The sequence below is a fragment of the Lampetra fluviatilis genome, chromosome 43, assembly GCF_964198595.1.
Source record: "Lampetra fluviatilis chromosome 43, kcLamFluv1.1, whole genome shotgun sequence".
In the NCBI taxonomy this organism is placed as follows: domain Eukaryota; kingdom Metazoa; phylum Chordata; class Hyperoartia; order Petromyzontiformes; family Petromyzontidae; genus Lampetra; species Lampetra fluviatilis.
The window spans coordinates 736173-758319 of NC_136317.1; the positions used below are offsets into that span (position 1 = coordinate 736173).

Below are 22147 nucleotides of genomic sequence, written 5' to 3' on the forward strand. Positions count from 1 at the left end.
AACACAGTCCAGGCTCGCAGTGTAAACACAAACACAGACACAACAACACAGTCCAGGCTCGCTGTGTAAACACAAACACAGACACAACAACAACACAGTCCAGGCTCGCTGTGTAAACACAAACACAGACACAACAACAACACAGTCCAGGCTCGCTGTGTAAACACAAACACAGACACAACAACAACACAGTCCAGGCTCGCTGTGTAAACACAGACACAACAACAACACAGTCCAGGCTCGCAGTGTAAACACAAACACAGACACAACAACAACACAGTCCAGGTTCGCAGTGTAAACACAAACACAGACACAACAACAACACAGTCCAGGCTCGCAGTGTAAACACAAACACAGAAACAACAACAACACAGTCCAGGTTCGCAGTGTAAACACAAACACAGACACAACAACAACACAGTCCAGGCTCGCAGTGTAAACACAAACACAGACACAACAACACAGTCCAGGCGAGCAGTGTAAACACAAACACAGACACAACAACAACACAGTCCAGGCGAGCAGTGTAAACACAAACACAGACACAACAACAACACAGTCCAGGCGAGCAGTGTAAACACAAACACAGACACAACAACAACACAGTCCAGGCGAGCAGTGTAAACACAAACACAGACACAACAACACAGTCCAGGCGAGCAGTGTAAACACAAACACAGACACAACAACAACACAGTCCAGGCTCGCAGTGTAAACACAAACACAGAAACAACAACAACACAGTCCAGGCGAACAGTGTAAACACAAAAACACAGAAACAGTAACAATGGCTCAGAAAAGGTCATGTGAGCGATTTTACGGTGGCCGTTCCACGGGATATAATTTTACTGGAAAAACTCCCAAGCGACAAGTTCTATTTTTACTGAGCAGCCTGGGTAAATGTATTCAATAATACTCACAGCCTGCCTCGGGATTGCAATATTGTTTTCCCTGCATCGCAGAAGTACGTTATTTTCCTTCTGCACTTTTTCCGAGCGCTGCCGTACTGATAAATCGGCGTACTTATGCACATTATTTACGAAATTTTCTCGCTCTGCAAGAGTTTCCGCTGAGTGACAACAATCTGAGAAGCACACCTTTTCAGATTCGTCACCTTTTTTTGCTGCAATAACGACAATTTAGTATTAAATATTCGGTATTTTACGCGCTCATATACACTGAGTGAGCCAAACATGCCAAAGCAATGGCCTTCTTGAAAATGAGTCTTGAGGCTCACTAAAAAAAACCGTTCCTGAATATGTCGTAAAAAATATAATAGTACGGTCATATTTTTTCGTGGGTAAATAATAAATGTTTTGGAGCAGGGGTCCCCAACCCCGGGGCCACGGACCGCTACCGGTCCGTGGCCTGTTAGGAACCAGGCCGCACAGCAGCAGCAGGTGAGAGCGGTGAGTCCGCGCGTGTACACACTCTACACACCGCATAGTGGTGAGCGGTGAGTCCGTGTGTACACACTCTACACACCGCATAGTGGTGAGCGGTGAGTCCGTGTGTGTACACACTCTACACACCGCATAGTGGTGAGCGGTGAGTCCGTGTGTGTACACACTCTACACACCGCATAGTGGTGAGCGGTGAGTCCGCGCGTGTACACACTCTACACACCGCATAGTGGTGAGCGGTGAGTCCGTGTGTGTACACACTCTACACACCGCATAGTGGTGAGCGGTGAGTCCGCGCGTGTACACACTCTACACACCGCATAGTGGTGAGCGGTGAGTCCGCGCGTGTACACACTCTACACACCGCGTAGTGGTGAGCGGTGAGTCCGTGCGTGGCCCCCCGCCCCCATTGTTTTATTATTGGCCACTTCCATCCGCGCCTCTCTCCCGCACTGCGCACTCGTCTCAGTCACAGTGTTGGTAGCCCACAAGCTCTAGCCCCGAGTAGCCACAGTGAGTCAAGAACAAACGTCGCTGGAGAGCTTCTTTGAAAAGGGGGAAAGACCCAATGATGAAGCCCCCCCCCCGGTCCGTGAAAAAATTGTCTTCCACGAAACCGGTCCCTGGTGCCAAGAAGGTTTGGGAGGACCGCTGCTGCTCTAGAGGGTTGTGCTGTGAAGAGGCTGAACTCCATCACAGAAATGTGCAAAATCCACGGGTGGCTCTGGACGGCCAACGGGAAATCAGAATTGGTCAAGAACATTGCCCCGTGATAGTTATTCTGCTCTTTCCTTGCCATAACAGCGACTCCTCCTCTCATTACAGTGATTCGTTCTGTACTCAGTTATCCACGTACACACTGAGATACACAACGATAAAGACAAATCATCCTCCCGTATAGCCCGGATAGACCGCTGGGGCAGGTGCTGCTCGCGAGCCACCTTTGAAGGCCGGCACCTTGGCGGCCTTCATAGGCGGGCAATGCTCTCACCGCCACATCACTCGGGCACGCTCCCTGCTGCCCGCCGGCGCACTATTTTTACGCGGCTCTCCCAGGAGACACGGCGGTGTAATTTTGAACAGAGACAGCGACGAACACGCAGCTGTCACAGCGAAGATTCTCTATTTTATCGACGGACAAGGCCTGGCGGCCATCGACCTAAATTGCTCTTCTTGTATTGGATAGCTACGTAGATACAGTATGTAGACACATATCTCATTATCTAAATTTCATAGAGCCTTTGCAGACATCACTAAAGCTCTGCTTACCATATGTTACCACACGCACACACACCCACAAAAACAAAGATCCCCCGTGTAGCCATAACAGACTGTTGGGGCAAGTGCTGTTAGCGAGTACCCATGAAGGCCGGCACGGCACACGAGGGGGTGAGTGGCCAGCACTACACCCGGCCGCCTTTGTCTCTCTAGTGGCGATGTTTACACATCGCAGCAGATACTCATTTGAGGCTGAGTCGATCTAGATACACACACATACATATTCACATTCAGACTCGCACACGGCCCATTACACTATGTAACACAATTTTTTTTCTTGGTTAGTAAGTGTTATTTCGTAATTGCTTATGCCTAAAAAGTATAGAAATGCCTATTATTCCCTACAAACTTTTCTTTTGTGACCGGACAGTGATATTTAGAAATGTACTTCTTTTCAATGAGAAAACGGGCAAATTTGTGTATTTTCGTTCACATAAAGTCAGAAAAAAAACATATGAATCAAAATTAACATGCATTCATACTAAAGTAATACAAAAATGACTACAAAAGATTTGGAAGTGAGCAGTTTTTCGAGATTTAAGATTATACTGGAAATCACTTCCACGAATCAGCCCCCAAATGTAGTCTCCCATCATGTTCTCGTTATACTGTGCTTGGTAGCGGCGTTCAAAGTCCAGTACATCCTGGTGGAAGTGCTCGCCTTGCTCCTCCGAGTACGCTCCCATGTTCTCCTTGAATTTACTAAGATGAGCATCAAGGATAGCGAGTCTTTCGGCTTTGCGGGACATCCTACAGCCCATTGTGCCGTAGTTCTTCACCAGAGTCTCAACCAGCTCCACATAATTTTCGACCTTGTGATTGCCCAGGAAGCCACGAACCACTGCAACAAAGCTGTCCCGAGCCGCTCTCTCCTTACTAGTGAGCTTCTTGGGGAATTCATTGCACTCCAGGATCTTCTTTATCTGTGGTCCGACGAAGACACCGGCATTGACCTTTGCCTCAGACAGCTTCGGGAAGAAGGCTTGAAGGTACTTGAAGGCTGCTGACTCCTTATCTACAGCTCTGACAAATTGTTTCATAAGGCCCAATTTGATGTGCAGTGGTGGCATCAGCACCTTCCGGGGGTCCACCAGTGGCTCCCAATTAACGTTGTTCCTCCCCACAGAGAACTCGGTCCGCTGTGGCCAGTCCCGCCTGTGGTAGTGCGCCTTGGTGTCCCTGCTGTCCCGAAGGCAAAGATAGCAGGGAAACTTGGTAAAACCGCCTAGGAAACCCTTCAGGAATGCCACCATTTTAAAGTCTCCGATGATCTCCCAGCCGCACTCATCATACTTCAAGGCGTCCAGCAAGGTCTTGATGCTGTTGTAATCCTCTTTGAGGTGCACCGAGTGAGCCAGGGGAAGAGACGGGTACTTGTTGCCATTATGGAGCAGCACGGCTTTGAGGCTCCTGGATGAGCTGTCAATGAAGAGGCGCCACTCATTCTGGTTACAGGCGATTCCGATTGCCACGAACAGACTGGTCACATTGTGGCAGAAGCAGGGCCCATCTTGACGGGTGAAGAAGCTGCAAAAAGGTTGGTGATGCTTCCTCTGATCTGCGACTTGCACACTTTTATCAAACAATTTCCACTGCTTTAGCCTAGACGTCAAAAGCTCGGCATTGGACTTGGTGAGACCAAGATCTCTGATCAAGTCGTTGAGGTATTTTTGGTTGGGGTAGTATGGGTTTCTCTCCTCAGCTCCACCTCTGAAATTGTCATCTGGATCTACAACGTCTTCCTCGCTCTCTGACTTGCCGCTCTCTGCTACCCCAGGTCAACCAGTGATTAGTCATCCTCTACCCCCTGGTCAACCGGCGACCCGGAAAATAAGAATAGATAAATGCAGCCTTGCCTGTGAGTGAAAGCCGCGGTAATCCTCTTCATTCTCGGGATGCTGCAGATGCTTAGAATGGGCTTTCTGCTTTGTGGCTGTTGTTGTTGCTGTGGCTCTGTGTGCACACGCACACAAAGCCACAGCAACAACAACAGCCACCATTGACATCACCACAGCGCTTGTGCCAGACCAGGTGCACGCAGACACAGCATCAACAAGAGCAGCAACCACCATTCACCACAAAGTGGCGGTGACATCACCACAGCATTGTGCCAGACCAGGTGCACACAGACACACGCTCACCGCCACACACCCACACACGTACGCACACATTCATGCAAAGAAAACCACACGTGCAAAGGCAAGCACGTACAGTATATGTATGCCCAATGGGCGATGATCCCACGTGTTGCCCCACAGACTTCTGGCTAAAGTTAGCGCATTAACGCGTGCGCAGCGCGCACACACAGGGGGCGGCCTGGCTAGCACCGTGCACGCCAGGCCACCTTTGTCTTCCCACCACGGACGTCCATCACTCCAGGCACGCACGTGGTGCGGACGCAAACAACCTCGTGGGGCACCCGGGAGCGGTTCAGGCACCAGTGGCGACTGTGGTAATGTGCATCACAGCCAGGTATCAAACTCGGGGCGGCTGGACATCTTTGGCGTCGTGCCGTGATCCGCTGAGGCCGCAGTCGAAACCACAGATTGGGACCCAATGATCTGGGTGATGTTGGCTGATTGCTCTGACGTGGCCACTGTGAACTGCTCAGCCGCCTCCAGAGGTTGGGGCACCCTCTTGATGTAGGGGCAACAGGAGCTGTGGCTGGGGAAAACACCTCTAGGTTGGCTCAGCCTAAAATGAGTACCTGGTGTAGTGGCGAGTCACTCTCAGCACCGCGAGGGCACCACGGTGGTGAGATGTGAACGACCTCGCCTCTTATACAGGAGGTCGTGGGTTCAATCATGACCTTGACGCCTACTGTATATTTGGAGTTTGCATGTGTTCTCCCCGTGGTTGCGTGGAATGGTCTCCACACCATGCGCTCGGAGTATTTGGCTCCTGCTATCAATGTGCACGTGATGATAATCCCACTTTGTTGAGCTGTCATTTGTGATCAGCTCGCTTTTAAAAAAGAGTTACACAGCTCCATGGGGCCTTACTTGGTTCAAATAAAAAATAGTTTTAGTTTAGAATGCGGTTGGATAGGCCTCGGTAGATTCTCGCGAACAGAAAGGTGTGTGGACAGTCAGTCCAGAGACGAACAGAAACGTGCCTGAACAACAGTCGGTTCAGCGACGAACGCAACGCACACGCGTTGTTGCAGAGTCACCGCCTGCGCCGTGCGTGCGTGCGGACAGCCTGCACGGGAGATGGCTTTGGCACCTGCAGCAATATAACAGAGGGGGCATCAATCCAATCATTCCATTATCAAGGTCAACAACAAACACCACTTGAATCTCAGAGCTGAAAGCAATTTACAGCCAACCTTTGAATGGCGATTTTCTTGTCAAGAGAGTTTCCTTCCTTCTCTCTCTCCCTCTCCGCCGCGCTCTCTCTCTCTCCGCTGATGCTCACCGTTTCCCCGCACAATTGGGACACTGCACAGATTTATATTTCGTTTCTGTGCCGAGGATTCCCATTGGTAATTTTTTTTTTCTTAATTAGGCTCCGCTGTTAGTCATAATTATCAACATAATTATCGTTGTAACGATTTCAGCCCTATGCCAATCCACTTCTGGATGTGGGCCTCACTCTGTCGGTCGTAGGGGTTGTTTGACCATACTTCACCACGCTGGTCAGTGCGGGTTGCTGAAGGGGAGGGCTCAGAGCTGGTCCACACAGCACCTGCCGCCGATGTTAGCCGTGGCGGAGAAGCCAAGTCACTCCGCCACGCGTCGCCGCCTCTGCCAATCATAATGAAAGCGAAATTCGGAGTACTTCATCTCCCTGTTCAGACGAATGTGGGGCTGCTCACCTCCCTGCGCTGTATTGCGATGGAGCGTTCCACTGTGCTCTCACCCACAGTGCCGCTCGATTCTCACGACCGTACCGCGCTCTCCGCATTATGAGATGCTCGAGAAAGGTCACGCGCACCTCGAACTCGTGCCTGGTGTCCATTAAGTTATACAAATCTGGTCTCACTCACTCACACACCACAACACACAACACACGTCATCGGCCTCCTGCTGCCCCAGCGTCTCCCGTTCCGTTATCGGCCTCTGCGGTGCGCTAATTGCAGTTGAGAGGGACACATTTTGTGGAGGGCTTCATCCCGCGACTCTCAGCACGGAGGGCGATGACCGTCCGTGTGTTACTCCGCTTGAATTAAACCACTTAATCCCAACAGATGTCACGTTACCTTAATGAGTATCTTAAACAAGGGTTTATGTAATTAATTCTAAGAACCTAATTAACATGCTTTCTAGATGTGCTTTATAATTATTTATTTACTTTAAGGAACTGCTTGTGTGCCTACTTGTATACCTGGTTGTGTACCTGGTTGTGTACCTGCTTGTGTACCTGCTTGTGTAACTGCTTGTGTGCCTGGTTGTGTGCCTGCTTGTGTGTCTGCTCGTGTACCTGGTTGTGTATCTGCTTGTGTACCTGGTTGTGTACCTGTTTGTGTATCTGCTTGTGTACCTAGTTGTGTGCCTGGTTGTGTGCTTGCTTGTGTGTCTGCTCGTATACCTGGTTGTATACCTGCTTGTGTACCTACTTGTGTACCTGCCTGTGTATCTGCTTGTGTATCTGGTTGTGTATCTGCTTGTGTACCTGCTTGTGTACCTGGTTGTGTATCTGCTTGTGTACCTGCTTGTGTACCTGTTTATGTATCTGGTTGTGTATCTGTTTATGTATCTGGTTGTGTACCTGCTTGTGTATCCGGTTGTGTACCTGTCACGTCGCGTGCACATTCTCTCTCGCGATGGCACCAGTTAGCAATGGCCGACTTTGTGTCTTCTCGACCACAAGTTAACAGATGGCCAACAATGGCGTCCGTGGAACTTCATTAAAAACTAAACTTTCAACTGAACTATTTTCATTTCGCCAGGTGAGGCCCACTGAGCTAGTTTTTCAGAAGCGACCTGGCCACAAATGAAAGATCAACGAAGTGTGGAAATTTATAGCAGCGGACAAATAATCTCAACGCACGTTTCTAGATGTGGAGGGGAAAAGCACGTGACCACGAGGAGAGAGAGACACGCAAACTCCAAATAAACAGCAGCAGGCGTCAGGATCGAGATCGAACCCACGACCTCCCGCGTACCAGGCGAGGTCGTTAACATCTCGGCACCGCGGCACCCCGAGACGCTATATTTCCGGGCGATCCGACCGCACGCTTACAAGGGCCGACTCCCACGACGAGCCCACGACAGTCTCCCGGAATCCGCCTCCATCTCGTCAGATCCCGCAGACTCAGGCGAGGTTCGAGCCTGCAGAGAATGTGGACACGTGACCACAAGGTCGCTACCGGGCAGCAAACTCCTTTGTGCCTGTGCTGCCCCAGTATTAGCCAAGCTACCGCAACCAGCGTGGTGAAGTATGGTCAAAACAAGCCCCACGGCCCGCACCAAGCGGGGGTGCTCTCATCCAGCAGTGGATTGACAGTGTGGGCCTTGCGCGTCACACGCGGACCACTTTTGTGGATAGTGGTCATTTGGTGTTCCTGTGCCGTGCCGTAGGAATGTCGCATTTCCATTGCCGGCTCAGAACTGGGAAAAGAGTGTGGGGACATTGAACTTTGTAGCAATGTGCAGCGATGACCGGCCTATTGACACATCATGAGGCTAGATTCTGGTCGGGGTACTTTTTTTATTTATTTTTAGCATCGGTGGACTGACCTGTAATTAGCTGTTCATTATTACTCCACGTGGGTAAACATTTGCCAAGTGGAAAAATAATTAATCTTTTTTTCTTCCATCTGCAGCAGTAATGTGGACAGCTGCTTTCTAAGTCAAGGCACACTTCATAACAATCCTCTGTGCCAAGTTTGGATATTTCTGAGAAATCTGCAAAGTATAAATAGATTGATTTAATTTGCTATTATGAATCGGGAATGTCTGCAATCCCTGAGAATTGGCAGCAGCAGCACATGCTTGTATTTGTCACCATCCATCATCAGCGATCACAAACGCAGCGTTTCGCATGCAAACCGCACGAAGCATCTTTAGGACAGACCCCAGGAAGCGAGAAGTGTCCCGTAATGAACGCGTGTCGTCTCTTCCCCGTGGCGTGCGCGTGACAGGCGGGTACATCAGCTTCAGCGACCGAGCGTGGCGCGTGCAGGGTGTCCTCACGGCCTCGCGCTCGCTGGGCGACCCGGGCCTCAAGGCCTCGCGGGTCGTCATCGCCGAGCCCGACGTCGTCACCCGAGAGACGAACCCCGACCCCGTCGAGTCCGCGACCGGCGTCTCCGCCGGCGGCGCGGATGCCGGCGGAGACGCCGGAGGAGCTCGCGCCGCCGGGTCCCCCGGCCTCCTCGGGGAACCCGGCGGCTTCCTGCTGCTCGGCTCCAACGAGCTGTGGAGCGGCGTCTCCCCGGACGAGGCGTGCGCCCTCGTGAGCGAGCGGCTGCTCGACCCGGGCATGGGGGCGCGGGAGCTGGCGCTGCGAGCGTTCCACCGCAGGGGTGGCCCCGACGCGCCCATCGCCGTCATGGTCGTCAAACCGCCCCTCGGGGCCCACTGAGGACCCCCCCACCCCCCCGCTCAATGCGTGCGTGTGCGTGTGTGCGTAGGCGCTGGCTAACGACGCTTGCCCCAACGGTCTGTTGAGGCTACAACGGAGATCTTTGTCTTTGTGCGCACGGCGGCGTAGCGTCCAGCACGCTGTGCTACGAACCCGGCAATCTGTGTTCGATTTTCTGGCCCACGAACGGTTCTGTGAAATCAGTGATATCCTCGGCGATCTGCCCTAGGTTGACTCAGCCTAAAATTAATTCTTGCTGCAGTCTGTAAATGTCAGAACTAGGCAGACTAAGGTGGCCGGGCGTGGTGCTACCCTTTCGGGCGCTGTGCCAGCCTTAGCACGTGCTCCCTAACAACATTTGCCCAACAGCTTGTAAAAGCCTCTGCGGGGGATCTTTATCTGTGTGTTTGTTGGCACTGCAGGGAGTGTGGGTAGGCCATGTGACAGTCACCGTGTTGTCTTAACCCAACTACAGTCCCTGCGACCCACCATGATATGCGTTTCCACGTTTACCAGTCTTCTCTCATCACACATCTACGAATAGCCAATAATGCTTCATTACGTCCCACGTGACGTGGGACGTAATGCTGATTCTAGTTACAGCTCCTGTGTAGACTGTGTGGGGAGCGGTGGTGCAGTGGTTAGCGCTACGCTGCGCTACGAATGCGGCGACCCGAGTTCAATTCCCGGTCACGGCCAACAACAGTGACGATTATTTGAACCGGTCTTGGGCCTATCCCTTGGTCGACTCAGCCTCAAATAAGTACCTGGTGACGTGTAAACATCACCACTAAGGAGACAAAGGCGGCCGGGCGTGGTGCTGGCTACCCACCCTCTCCGTGTGCCATTCCGGCCAACCGTCTGTTCAGGATCCGCTCACTGTCGTCGAGAGAGAATGACTCGAGTGGGAGGAGCCGCAGACGAGCAGGAAGGCAGCCATGCAATAAGTCGGTGCCAACAACTGCCCAAGCTCTGCGATCCTCTATATGAACGTATTGGCGGTACACCGGTGATGCGCGGTATAAAACAAAACAAAAAGCAGATTTTTCACAAGCATTATTTATTGTCCAGCGATTTCGCAACCCCGGTCAGAAAATCTTGCGCTGTGGTAGTAGTGGAGGCGCGTCAAAATCAGTTCTCGTGATGTCGAAGCAGTCGGAAGACGAATGTCAGTTACAATTTAGATTTGAGAACTGTCGTTCTGAGAACCCCGGTGTGTTATGCTGCACCGGTGTGCACAGGCCGCCAACACGTCCAATGAGTGAGTGCTCGAGGAGCAACCGTCACGTGTGTGGTCACACCGCAGCTGGCGGAAGGGCCCCCACTCAAGCGACTTGTACTTCCATCAAATAGTTGAATCTGTAAAAGTGGATAATGATGAGTGACAAAGACTGACGTTTGGAACTCGCTGGGTCAACCCATTACACTGAGTCCTCCTCGTGTGATAGTTACCGCCACTGCAAGTGCGCCGAGCCTGTGGGACAAATGCTGCAGTGACGTCCCTACCGAGTCTGCCTCGCTGTCCTGTTGGTGTCACAAACACAGTGGCGACAGTATTCACACCCCTCCGCTGGAATCATCTTCCCTTGTACATCACGCAGCAGTCACCCTCCTGCACCTCCTTCCCTTCATCTCTTAACGCCTCAACCTCTTCAAGCCTCACCTCTTAAAGCTTCACCTCTTAAAGCCTCACCACTTCCCTACCGCCCGATCTCTTCCCTCCGCCTTGCCCATTCCACTCCTTCCCGTTCCTCTCCCCCCTTTCCTGAGCCCCAAGTGCCCCTTCCATCACGGTCGCCCATTCCTCAATCGTCAATCATTTTATCCTGTCACCGTGTTGCAAGCGATGTCAAGCGCCTTGACTTGAAGGCGCCCGATGGACACGACTACGTTCGATTAGATGACCCGGCCGCGTAGAGCGTTGGGGCCCGTGTCCGCACGGGTTTAAGATTTCTGCCCGGCCGGAAACCTCACCTAGCCTCAGGTGAGGCGAGTAGCGAGATCGTCCACGGGAGAAACCGCCTGGATCTGTAGCTGACTCGAGCTGTGTCGAGACATCGACACGGAGTGGGGGGGGGCTGGGTAGGGTGGCGGAGGGGTAGCCCAGTCGAGTTGGCCTGCGTTCTCAAGTTCTGTGGCTTCATGGCTACTTTGTAGTCGTGGTGGATGGCGGTTGTTATTTGTCGTCGTTGTTGTTGTTTGCGTGTTGTGCCAGTGCATTTTCATTTTTCCGTGTTCAAGTTGACGGTTCGCAGTGGAGTGTCCGTCGTGATTCCGAAGTAGCTGCCGCGTCTGGCTGCGTTGTGGCACGAAGCACAACTCCCAAGTCTGACGGCTCGCGAGCTCCAATCCCAGTCGGGGTCAGGTCGGGGTCAAGTCGGTCCATCGCCCCTCTGACGTTGGAAAAAAATGCAATACCGTTTCGTGAAAAGTCGTAATCTAGCCCCCGTCATGGGAATTTAGAATATCCACCACCGGCTCAGAGCAAACAACATAAACGAGTCCTGCCACCGCAGCGTTCATCCGAGCAATGAAACCTCTGTTTGACATTGTGTGACTGATGAACATTCGACGTCACTGCGCCGCTCCATAATTTGTTTTGCTGTTGTCCTGTGGAGCGTCCCGATCTGTCCCCCCCCCCTCCCCCCCGTCGTTTGGCACGACGTCCGACGTTTCAGCTGCCCGTGCCCGGAGCCTCTCCAGGAATACGCCGGGAGCTTTCTTTGGTTCGGGCACGCGGAAACGAAACGTCGGACATCGTTTGCCGCAGCAGCAGCACGCGGTACGGTACAACCCAACGGCTCGCTGGAGGGTCGGCCGTAGTTTCACAGTAACGACGTCGCTATTTTTAGACGCGGTCAGCTTTTGTAAATGTTTAAACATGCATTTCCGTATAAGTTTTATGTAGTTATGTTTCTTTTAAAATGTAACTTTTCTTCCTTGTGGAAGGTCCATTGAACAAAAAAGTAACTCACACGATGTACACAGATGGGTGCTTTCCATTGCACCGGTTGAGTACTTCATCAAGTTTACACATTCCATTGTATACGCTTGTTCATTATCCGGCATGCACGAGAGGCATGGACATCACTACCACAATACACTCACTCGCAAAGGCCTTCACTTTATTGTAAACATTACTTTTATTTATTCCGTAAAAAAAATAACTCTTAATTTTCCTAGAATTGCGATTGCGGATTATAGCTGCTCCAACTTTACTTAATTTCCATTCGTGTTGATTAATATCCGCGAGTGAGTTCACTGGACTGTATTATTATGCCAAAACATTTCACGGCAAGGTTGTATAAGAATATTAGTTCTCTGTGTTTTTTTTGAAAGACCGTTAATATTACGATTAAGTTGAATAGTGTTGGGTTTGTTGACATTTTAACACGGAGGCTTTCGCGACCAATATCCATAATCGAGGTTTTTTGGGTTAGATCGCGTAAATATGTGTCGTTAAATCCCGCCACCACCCGACACAGCCAATCTGAGTAGTCAGATTGTAAATGTTGCGGCTTGGCTCTCCAACACACCGGTTAGTGCTGTACTCGTGACGAATTGGACACGTTCTGTTTACGTTACTGGTTGGCTGTGTCGGGTGGTGGCGGGTTTTAACGACACATTTATATATTTACGCGATCTAAACCAAAAAACCTCTTATGGATCTATTGTCATTGCTCTCTGCTTGTGTGTGTACGTATTAATTTGCCCGTGTGCGGGTGTGTTGGTTCGTGCCCATGTGTGTATGTCAGTTGTGCATACGCGTCTGTGATTACTGGTTTCTGTGTGTGTGTGCGTGCATTCCTTTGTTTATATTTGTGTTTGTGTGTAAATGTGTCCATATGTGTGCGCACTTCTGTGAGTGTGCACTAGTTTGTGTTTGTATCTGTGCTCATGCGTGTGCTGGTTTGTGCGTGTGCTGGTTTGTATGTCTGTGTATGTTCGTATGTGTGTCTATTGTTGCGTTATGTTTTTAGTTAGGTATGCGCAAGGGATACATCTGCCCCCACACACCACAAGCAGGACACATCTCTCGCTATTGCTAGGGGCCACTGGTCACGTGGTGCCCACTCCAGTCCACCAGCGACCCGGAGAACGTTCATTGAAAATGAATCCGTGTGTGTGTGTATGTAGAGTATGTGTGTATGTAGAGTGTATGTGTGTGTGTAGAGTGTGTGTATGTAGAGTGTGTGTATGTAGAGTGTGTGTATAGTGTGTGTATGTAGAGTGTGTGTATGTAGAGTGTGTGTATGTAGAGTGTGTGTATGTAGTGTGTGTGTGTATGTAGAGTGTGTGTGTATGTAGAGTGTGTGTGTGTAGAGTGTCTGTGTATGTAGAGTGTGTGTGTAGAGTGTGTGTATGTAGAGTGTGTGTGTATGTAGAGTGTGTGTGTATGTAGAGTGTGTGTGTGTAGAATATGTGTGTGTAGAGTGTGTGTGTATGTAGAGTGTATGTGTATGTAGAGTGTGTGTGTGTAGAGTGTCTGTGTATGTAGAGTGTGTGTGTGTAGAGTGTGTGTATGTAGAGTGTGTGTGTATGTAGAGTGTGTGTATGTAGAGTGTGTGTGTGTAGAATATGTGTGTGTAGAGTGTGTGTGTATGTAGAGTGTGTGTAGAGTGTGTGTGTAGTGCGTGCGGAGCGGTGGTGTAGCGGTTAGCGCGCTGCGCTACGAACCCGGCGACCCGACATCGATTCCCGCTCACGGCCAACACCAGTGACGATTATCTGAACCGGTCCTGGGTCTCCTCCAGGTCGACTCAGCCTCAAATGAGTATCTGGTGTGGTGTGTAAAAATTATCAATGGGGAGACAAAGGCGGCCGAATGTGGTGTTGTCCACCCACCCCCTCGTGTGCCATGCCGGCCTTCATAGGTGCTCGCTAACTAACAGCACTTGCTCCCCAAAACAAACTGTTGCAGGCTATACGGGGGATCTTTGTCTTGTTCACTTGTGCACTTGTCATTGCCTGTACATAGAGAGCGAGCGAGTGTATAGAGAGCTGTGTAGGCCACTCGACGTTGGCTGTGCACACCTGTGCGACTACGTGCGACGTTACTGTGTGGGGGTGTTTGGGGGTCTTCCTCGCAGCTCCGTGAGGCCTGCCGCCTGCTCCTCCTCGGCGTGCCCACGTGGCACCAACCAGAGGCCTCGTCCTCTCTCTCTCTCTCTCGCCGTTGTGCAGGGGCTGACGTCACGCAGGTGCTGCCCCCTTCGATGGTGATTTAATTTGATGATGCTGATAATTGCAGATCTCCACCTACCAGAAGATAGAGAATGGATAATGATGGTGGTGATCCATCGACATGATGGTACACTGGCATTGGCAGATGTGAATCAGCAGCAGATGGAAAGATTCTGCTGATGGTGATGGTGCTGATGATGATGGTGGTGATACATCGACATGATGGTACACTGACATTGGCAGATGTGAATCAGCAGCAGATGGAAATATTCTGCTGATGGTGATGGTGCTGATGATGATGATGGTGGTGATACATCGACATGATGGTACACTGACATTGGCAGATGTGAATCAGCAGCAGATGGAAACATGCTGCTGATGGTGATGGTGATGATGAGGACCTAAATTCAGCCGGGTCCGTCCGGGTCAGCATACCTGAAACTAGTTGCACGCCCGGCATACCACATCGAGTATACATATCGCTCTGGCAGTGAGTACTCGTCACGTGACGACTTCCGGGTATGCAAACGATCCGGATATTCAGTGATAAATAAAGCCCTGATGGTGGTGATGATGGTGATGATTTTACATGGTGTCAAGTTAAGATGGTTAATAACTTTAAATCAATGGATCATGATATGATGAGCGAGCTGATGATGATGATGATGCTAACGTTGATTATGATGACTTAGAAGTAACTATGATTATTTTGCCACAACAAAACCAAGAGTGGAGGTTTTGGCATCCGTTATATATATTAAAATAACCCTGTATATGCAACAGTGCTTAAATGTTTATAACTTGTAAATTATTACAGAGCTTACGCTATCGATTTACGTCCAAGATGTGTATTGTTCATAAGGGGCATTTCCCACAGCCCGCACAGACGCCTCGCCCCGTCAGAGACAGAAGCGTGGCGATTTCACATTGCCACGATGGGGAAAAAAAAACACATATCCATCTGACGATATCCATCTCACGAATACAAGCAGCTTACTCGGACAGAAGTAATATGATGGTATCGTTATTATTGTTGACGTTTTATGTGGTTTTTTATTTTTAGTAATTGCCAAGCGTGCTTGTGAGTTTTGTTTCACACGTCGGCTTTCGCAACCAATATCATCATAATACAGGTTTGTTTTGGGTTAGATCGCGTAATATATAAATGTGTCGGTAAACCCGCCACCACCCGACACAGCCAATTAGTAAGGTTTGTCACGTAAACAGCCACGCCATTGACAATCTGAGTACGACGTGTCACTATTTGTAATTACTGGCGAAACGTCGCGCTCAGATTGTAAATGTTGTGGCTTGGCTCTCCAACACACCGGTGTGCTGTACTAGTGACGAATTGGCACGTTTTGTTGACGTGACAAACCTTACTAATTGGCTGTGCCGGGTGGTGGTGGGTTTACCGACACAACATTTATAACCCCAAACCCCCCAGTGTTATGCTTGTGAGTTGTATTGCAATGCATGGTGGGAAGCTTCGTGACGCTATTCCAATTACAATGCCGTTCAAGTCAAGTGACAGCTGCCGTGAAATTCGTGCTCGTCGTAGAATCCTGAAAATATTGGACCTCATGAATCTATCTTAAGAGCAAAGTACGCACACAATTTTGCCGTGTTGTGTAACATTTAGCTTACGAATGTCTGAGCGTAACAACCGATGGGCATTTGTTGCGTTGGTTCCTTGCTATCGCGTTTACCTTTCCAGCTGACGGGTAATCTACAACGGCATGAGATATCCGCTCAGATATGAATAAAATGGTGGCTTATGAATGATTTGAGTCAGATATACTTTAAATCCGGCCTTGAATCGCGTCAGTTATGGGCACTTGTGGTCGGCCATCAGTGTTTCGCCCTGTGGGTGGACTGGCCTTGTCATCGGAACATGGAATTTCCACCGCTGGCATCAGGCCACCATTGGAAGTTTCACACCGATTCACGTCCGTGTGTGCGGGGCGATTCTCTGTCGTTTTGAATTTTTTTTGGTTTTAAAACGCGGCTCACAAATAATAAACCCATCATTGCACAGCTGTGCCTACTATGACCTTGAAAACACCTTGCAAATGTTTACGTGACCACCACCCCCAACTACTCCGCGTGCGCGTGCGTGTGTGCGTGCGTGTGTGCGTGTGTGCGTGTGTGTGTGTGCGTGCGTGTGTGCGTGCGTGTACGTGTGTGTGTGTGTGCATGTGTGTGTGCGTGTGTGCGTGTGCGCGTGTGTGTGCGTGTGTGCGCGTGTGTGCGTGCGTGTGTGCGTGTGTGCGTGAGTGAGTGTGCGTGCGTGTGTGCGCGTGCGTGCGTGTGTGCGTGTGTGTGTACGTGTGTGCGTGTGCATGTGTGTGTGCGTGTGTGCATGTGTGTGCGTGTGTGTGTGCGTGTGTGCGCGTGTGTGCGTGTGCATGTGTGTGTGCGTGTGTGCATGTGTGTGTGCGTGTGCGTGCGGCCAGCCCGCGACGCGGTGACATCTGCAACCCAGCGCCTTGTGAACCCGGCGCGGGAGATGTCTCCCACTTCGAGGGGCAGCTTTTATTAACTTAATCCCCCCCCCCCCCTTATCGTTTTGTTTGCTTTAAAGGGGGAAAAAATCTGTTCCGCATCAAAGCGAATGTTTAATGTGCGAATACAAAATTGCCCCCCCCCATCCGTATTGCTCGACATTTGCCCACGCTTCACTTTGTGCATTATTGATGGGCGGGCGTTCTCATCATATTTGTTCTTGTTAAGTGGGGGGCGTGGAGGAGGGGGGGCGTTCCATTTTTGACCCCCCCCCCGACAAATACAAAGAGGCTCCACGTGCCGTCCGTCGTCGGTGTATGTCAAGAGAGGGGGTTTAGATCGTCAACAACAACAACAACGGCGATGGGTAAACAGCGCGGCTGGTGACACATCGCCCCCCGCTCGTCGTGTGGGGGAAGCTTTCACGCCCTGGGCGCAGTGAAAGGGATCCATCGCTCGCGCACAGGGGATCGCGGCGTGGCGGAGAGAGGAAATGCGCCTCAAGATGACAGAGAGAGAGAGAGACTCCCCCCCGCCCTCTGGGGATTTAAACGTTTGAAACGATGTCGAGTTATGCAATAAAACTCCCCCGTGTCACTGTTGTTGCAATGCCTAGTGTAGTGTGTGTGGTGTGTGTGGTGTGTTTGCGTGTGGTGTGTGTGGTGTGTGTGTGGTGTGTGTGGTGTGGTGTTTGTATGTGTGGTGTGTGTGTGGTGTGTGTGTATGTGTGGTGTGTGTGGTGTGTGTGTGATGTGTGTGGTGTGGTGTTTGTATGTGTGGTGTGTGTGTGGTGTGTGTGTATGCGTGGTGTGTGCGTGGTGTGTGTGGTGTGTGTATGTGGTGTGTGTGTGGTGTGTTGTGTGTGTGTGGTGTGTGTGTGTGTGTTGTGTGTGTGTGGTGTGTGTGTGGTGTGGTGTGTGTGGTGTATGTGTGGTCAAGGCTGGATTATATGGACCGGGCCAGCGGGGCCAGTGCCCCGGGGCCTCGGACTGCCAGGAGACCTCCAAGCCTCGGGCCGCTCGCGGTGCGTGGCCCAATACTTCCGAAGGAAGTTGAACGCCAGGGCCCTCAGCGCGCACAGTGTGAGCTCACCACTCGGGCCCCCAGACCCCTGGGTTCTCACAGTGTGAGCTCACCACTCGGGCCCCCAAGACCCCTGGGTTCTAACAGTGTGAGCTCACCACTCGGGCCCCCAAGACCCCTGGGTTCTAACAGTGTGAGCTCACCACTCGGGCCCCCAAGACCCCTGGGTTCTAACAGTGTGAGCTCACCACTCGGGCCCCCAGACCCCTGGGTTCTAACAGTGTGAGCTCACCACTCGGGCCCCCAAGACCCCTGGGTTCTAACAGTGTGAGCTCACCACTCGGGCCCCCAAGACCCCTGGTTTCTAACAGTGTGAGCTCACCACTCGGGCCCCAAGACCCCTGGGTTCTAACAGTGTGAGCTCACCACTCGGGCCCCCAGACCCCTGGGTTCTAACAGTGTGAGCTCACCACTCGGGCCCCCAAGACCCCTGGGTTCTAACAGTGTGAGCTCACCACTCGGGCCCCCAGACCCCTGGGTTCTAACAGTGTGAGCTCACCACTCGGGCCCCCAAGACCCCTGGGTTCTAACAGTGTGAGCTCACCACTCGGGCCCCCAAGATCCCTGGGTTCTAACAGTGTGAGCTCACCACTCGGGCCCCCAAGATCCCTGGGTTCTAACAGTGTGAGCTCACCACTCGGGCCCCCAAGACCCCTGGGTTCTAACAGTGTGAGCTCACCACTCGGGCCCCAAGATCCCTGGGTTCTAACAGTGTGAGCTCACCACTCGGGCCCCCAAGACCCCTGGGTTCTAACAGTGTGAGCTCACCACTCGGGCCCCCAAGACCCCTGGGTTCTAACAGTGTGAGCTCACCACTCGGGCCCCCAGACCCCTGGGTTCTAACAGTGTGAGCTCACCACTCGGGCCCCCAAGACCCCTGGGTTCTAACAGTGTGAGCTCACCACTCGGGCCCCCAAGATCCCTGGGTTCTAACAGTGTGAGCTCACCACTCGGGCCCCCAAGATCCCTGGGTTCTCACAGTGTGAGCTCACCACTCGGGCCCCCAAGATCCCTGGGTTCTAACAGTGTGAGCTCACCACTCGGGCCCCCCAGACCCCTCAGCGCTTACATTGTGAGGGTCCCAGAGCCCCTTGGCGTCTAGAATGTGAGCTCTCCACTAGGGCCCCAGGCCCCTGGGTGCTAACAGTGTGAGTTGACCACTAGGGCCCCAGGCCCCTGGGTTCTAACAGTGTGAGTTGACCACTCGGGCCCCAGGCCCCTGGGTGCACACATCGAGTGTAACACCTGGGGGCCCCTTGGGTACACGCAGTGCGTGCTGAAAGCGAGAGCCTCTCGGAGAGCGCAGTGCTGCTGTACAACTGAGCCCCGGTTGGCACGCTGCAGCACACTGTAACATGACACAATATTCACCAACAAGTCATTTCATTCTGCATAACAGGACAGTTTGAAGGGCGTCATTATGGCAAGCAGTTCGTTATTTGACTTACCGTAACTCGCTATCCCTTTATTTTAGCTCGGTGCCCATTTTCCCAAGCTAGCTGCCCACATGATTCAGCTTGTTAACAGAAACGAGTTAGCTAGTTGCAATTTTTGCCAGCTAGCTGCCCTGACAACCAAATTAGCTGCACTAAAAAGCCAGCTCGTGAGACCGAGGGCTCCTCGTTTGTTGAGAGCTTAGCCGTTGACAAATCAATTATGAAAAATACATCGCGGTTTTGTTAAACATTAAAAAAAATATGCCAAAAGCTATATTTTTCATACACAAACGCATATATAAGATACCCAATCCATACTTAAAGATTAAGGAAAACCTCATTCGTTGTATCCATAGACCGTCTGTTTCTAGATCCACGGAAGTAGACAATGCTAACGTTGACATGCAAATTGTCGACAGCTCTCACGAGGTCTTTTTCCCCCTCCCCATCGATGTGGTGTGGCCTATGTGCGTAGTCTCCACCAAGTCGTTTCACTGACTTATGAGAAACCTTTGGTGGTTGTTCAGCCAATGAAAAAAAAGTTATCTTTGAATTTCGAGCAACATAATCCTGTCTGTGCCAGGCAGGTCTATGAGACATTTCCTGGTAGGAAAAGCCACAGACAGATGCCTGTTTTCTTGCTCGGTACACCACAGTGAATATATTCAGAGACTTTTTTTCATCTTTTTCTAAAACAAGAGACTTTTTAAATGCTATTTCAACCATCCCTCCTGAGGGCTATTTTCTAACAGCATTTTTAAAGGGTTAGGGTTATTTTATTTTACGTTATTTTCTATGTTTTTCTTTTATCTACTCGAAGCTGCCTTTAGGTACAGGTAGACATGAAATACTACCACTTGATTGTATTTTGCAAACAACACTATTTGAAGGGTGTTGTCATTATTAATTGATATTTATTCAATAATTATTTAATAAGTATTGAGATATACTATAAATATTAATAACATAAACGCCCAACTGTATCTGTGATGAACGCTGCACATATTTTTCAATAATTGTTGACTCCACCCCAGACCTGTCACGTGTGGACCAATTTGCGTCCATATGCTGGTGTGTGAACAGCAGCGGGAATGTGGTGGAGCGATTCCTGGGCTTCCAGCCAATTGAGAGCAACACCACACTGGTAAAAGTTTAGCAGACTGTGTGACTTTGATGGTGGAGGGCCTTGGGTTGGACCTCTCAGACGGTAGAGGTCAGTCACATGACAATGCAAGCAACATGTCAGGAAAATGCAATGGGCTACAGGCCCAACTTAAGCAAAAAAACCGTCTGATGGAATCTGTGCCTTGCGCAGCGCATTAACTTAACTGAGTTAGTGTTAACACCTTAGACGGCAGTAGCTAAGAGGCTGACGAGTTGTTTAGCATGTTGCAGTCACTGTGCACATTTTTCTCTTCATCCACACACAGATGGAGGGAAGTCTTTCAGAAGACAGACGTCAGACTGGCATTAAAATCGCTGTCCAGTACTCGGTGGAGTGTTCGGGGAGAGTCAACAAGGCACCGTGGAGAAATGACACCCACATTGGAGATGCCTTCGGTGGTGTGTGCAATGATGATAATGAGAAAAGAGACACTCGAATTGAGGCCGCTGGACTACGTGCTAAATTGGACACCTTAGAGATGGTGTTCATGGCACATTTCTGGGACGTCGTACTTGACCGGTTCCACGCTACAAGCATGCACCTGCACAAAAGTGACATTGACATCTCTGTAGCAGCACAGCTTTTGATTTCGTTGATGGATTTTGTGGCGGGACAGCGAGACCAGTTTGAGGCTTTTGAGAGGGCAACCTTCAATGTGACAGGCGTCTCAGTCATATGAGCACGATCTTCAGCGAGAGAGGAATCGCAAAACATTTGCAGATGAGAGCTCAGAGCCAGGTGTGACACTTGAGGGGAGGGAGAAGTTCAAAATAGAAACATTTCATGTAGTCATTGATAAGCTAGTGGCATGCCTTGAACATCGCTTGGACACTTACAAGCGTTTGACCGGTCTCTTTGGAGTTCTGTTAATGTCAGATCAGGTGTCTAACAGTGATGTCACAGTCGAAAAGGTAAATGCACTCTCCGCTGCATATCCATCAGACCTGGACATGAACTTTGCCAGCGAACTCATCCAATTCAAGTCTTTCATGTCTGACACTAAATTGCTTGAGACGTTGCAGGCACCTAGTCTGCAGTCGGTGTTCCCCAATGTTTCCGTGGCACTTTGGATTTTTCTAACTTTGCAAGTGACAACGTGGCAGGGTGAGCGGACACTTTCCCTTTTAGGCGGAATAAAAAATTAGCTGCGGAGTAGCATGTGCCAAACTCGTCTCAGCTCATTGTCACCTATGTCAATAGAGTCAGACCTCGTCAGACAGCGAGATTTTGACGGTCTAGTGGATGATTTTGCGAGTAGGAAGGTAAGAAAGACACCAACATAGGAAAGCGGGGGTGGGGGGGGGGCTCCAAAAGACATGTGCCCAGGGGCCTCACGGGACCATGATCCGGCCCTGTGTGTGGTGTGTAGTATGCTGTGTGTAGTATGTGTGCTGTGTGTGTGTGCTGTGTGGTGTGTGTGCGTGGTGTGTAGTATGCGTGCTGTGTGTGTGTGTGTGGTATGTGTGCTGTGTGTGTGTGTGCTGTGTGTGTGGTGTGTGTGCGTGGTGTGTAGTATGTGTGCTGTGTGTGTGTGCTGTTTGTGTATGGTATGTGGTGCGTGTGCT

General features: G+C 50.8%; 1 protein-coding gene across 1 annotated transcript in view; it reads left to right on the forward strand.

Moving 5' to 3' along the window:
- LOC144946975 (protein phosphatase 1L-like) overlaps window positions 1-16446 on the forward strand; it is a 47528-nt gene extending 31082 nt beyond the window's left edge. Inside the window, exon 4 of the mRNA XM_078876056.1 lies at window positions 8767-16446. Coding sequence (XP_078732182.1) covers window positions 8767-9209 — 443 coding nt within the window. The 3' untranslated portion in view covers window positions 9210-16446. The remainder of the gene's footprint in view (window positions 1-8766) is intronic.
- The last annotated feature ends 5701 nt before the right edge of the window (window positions 16447-22147 follow it).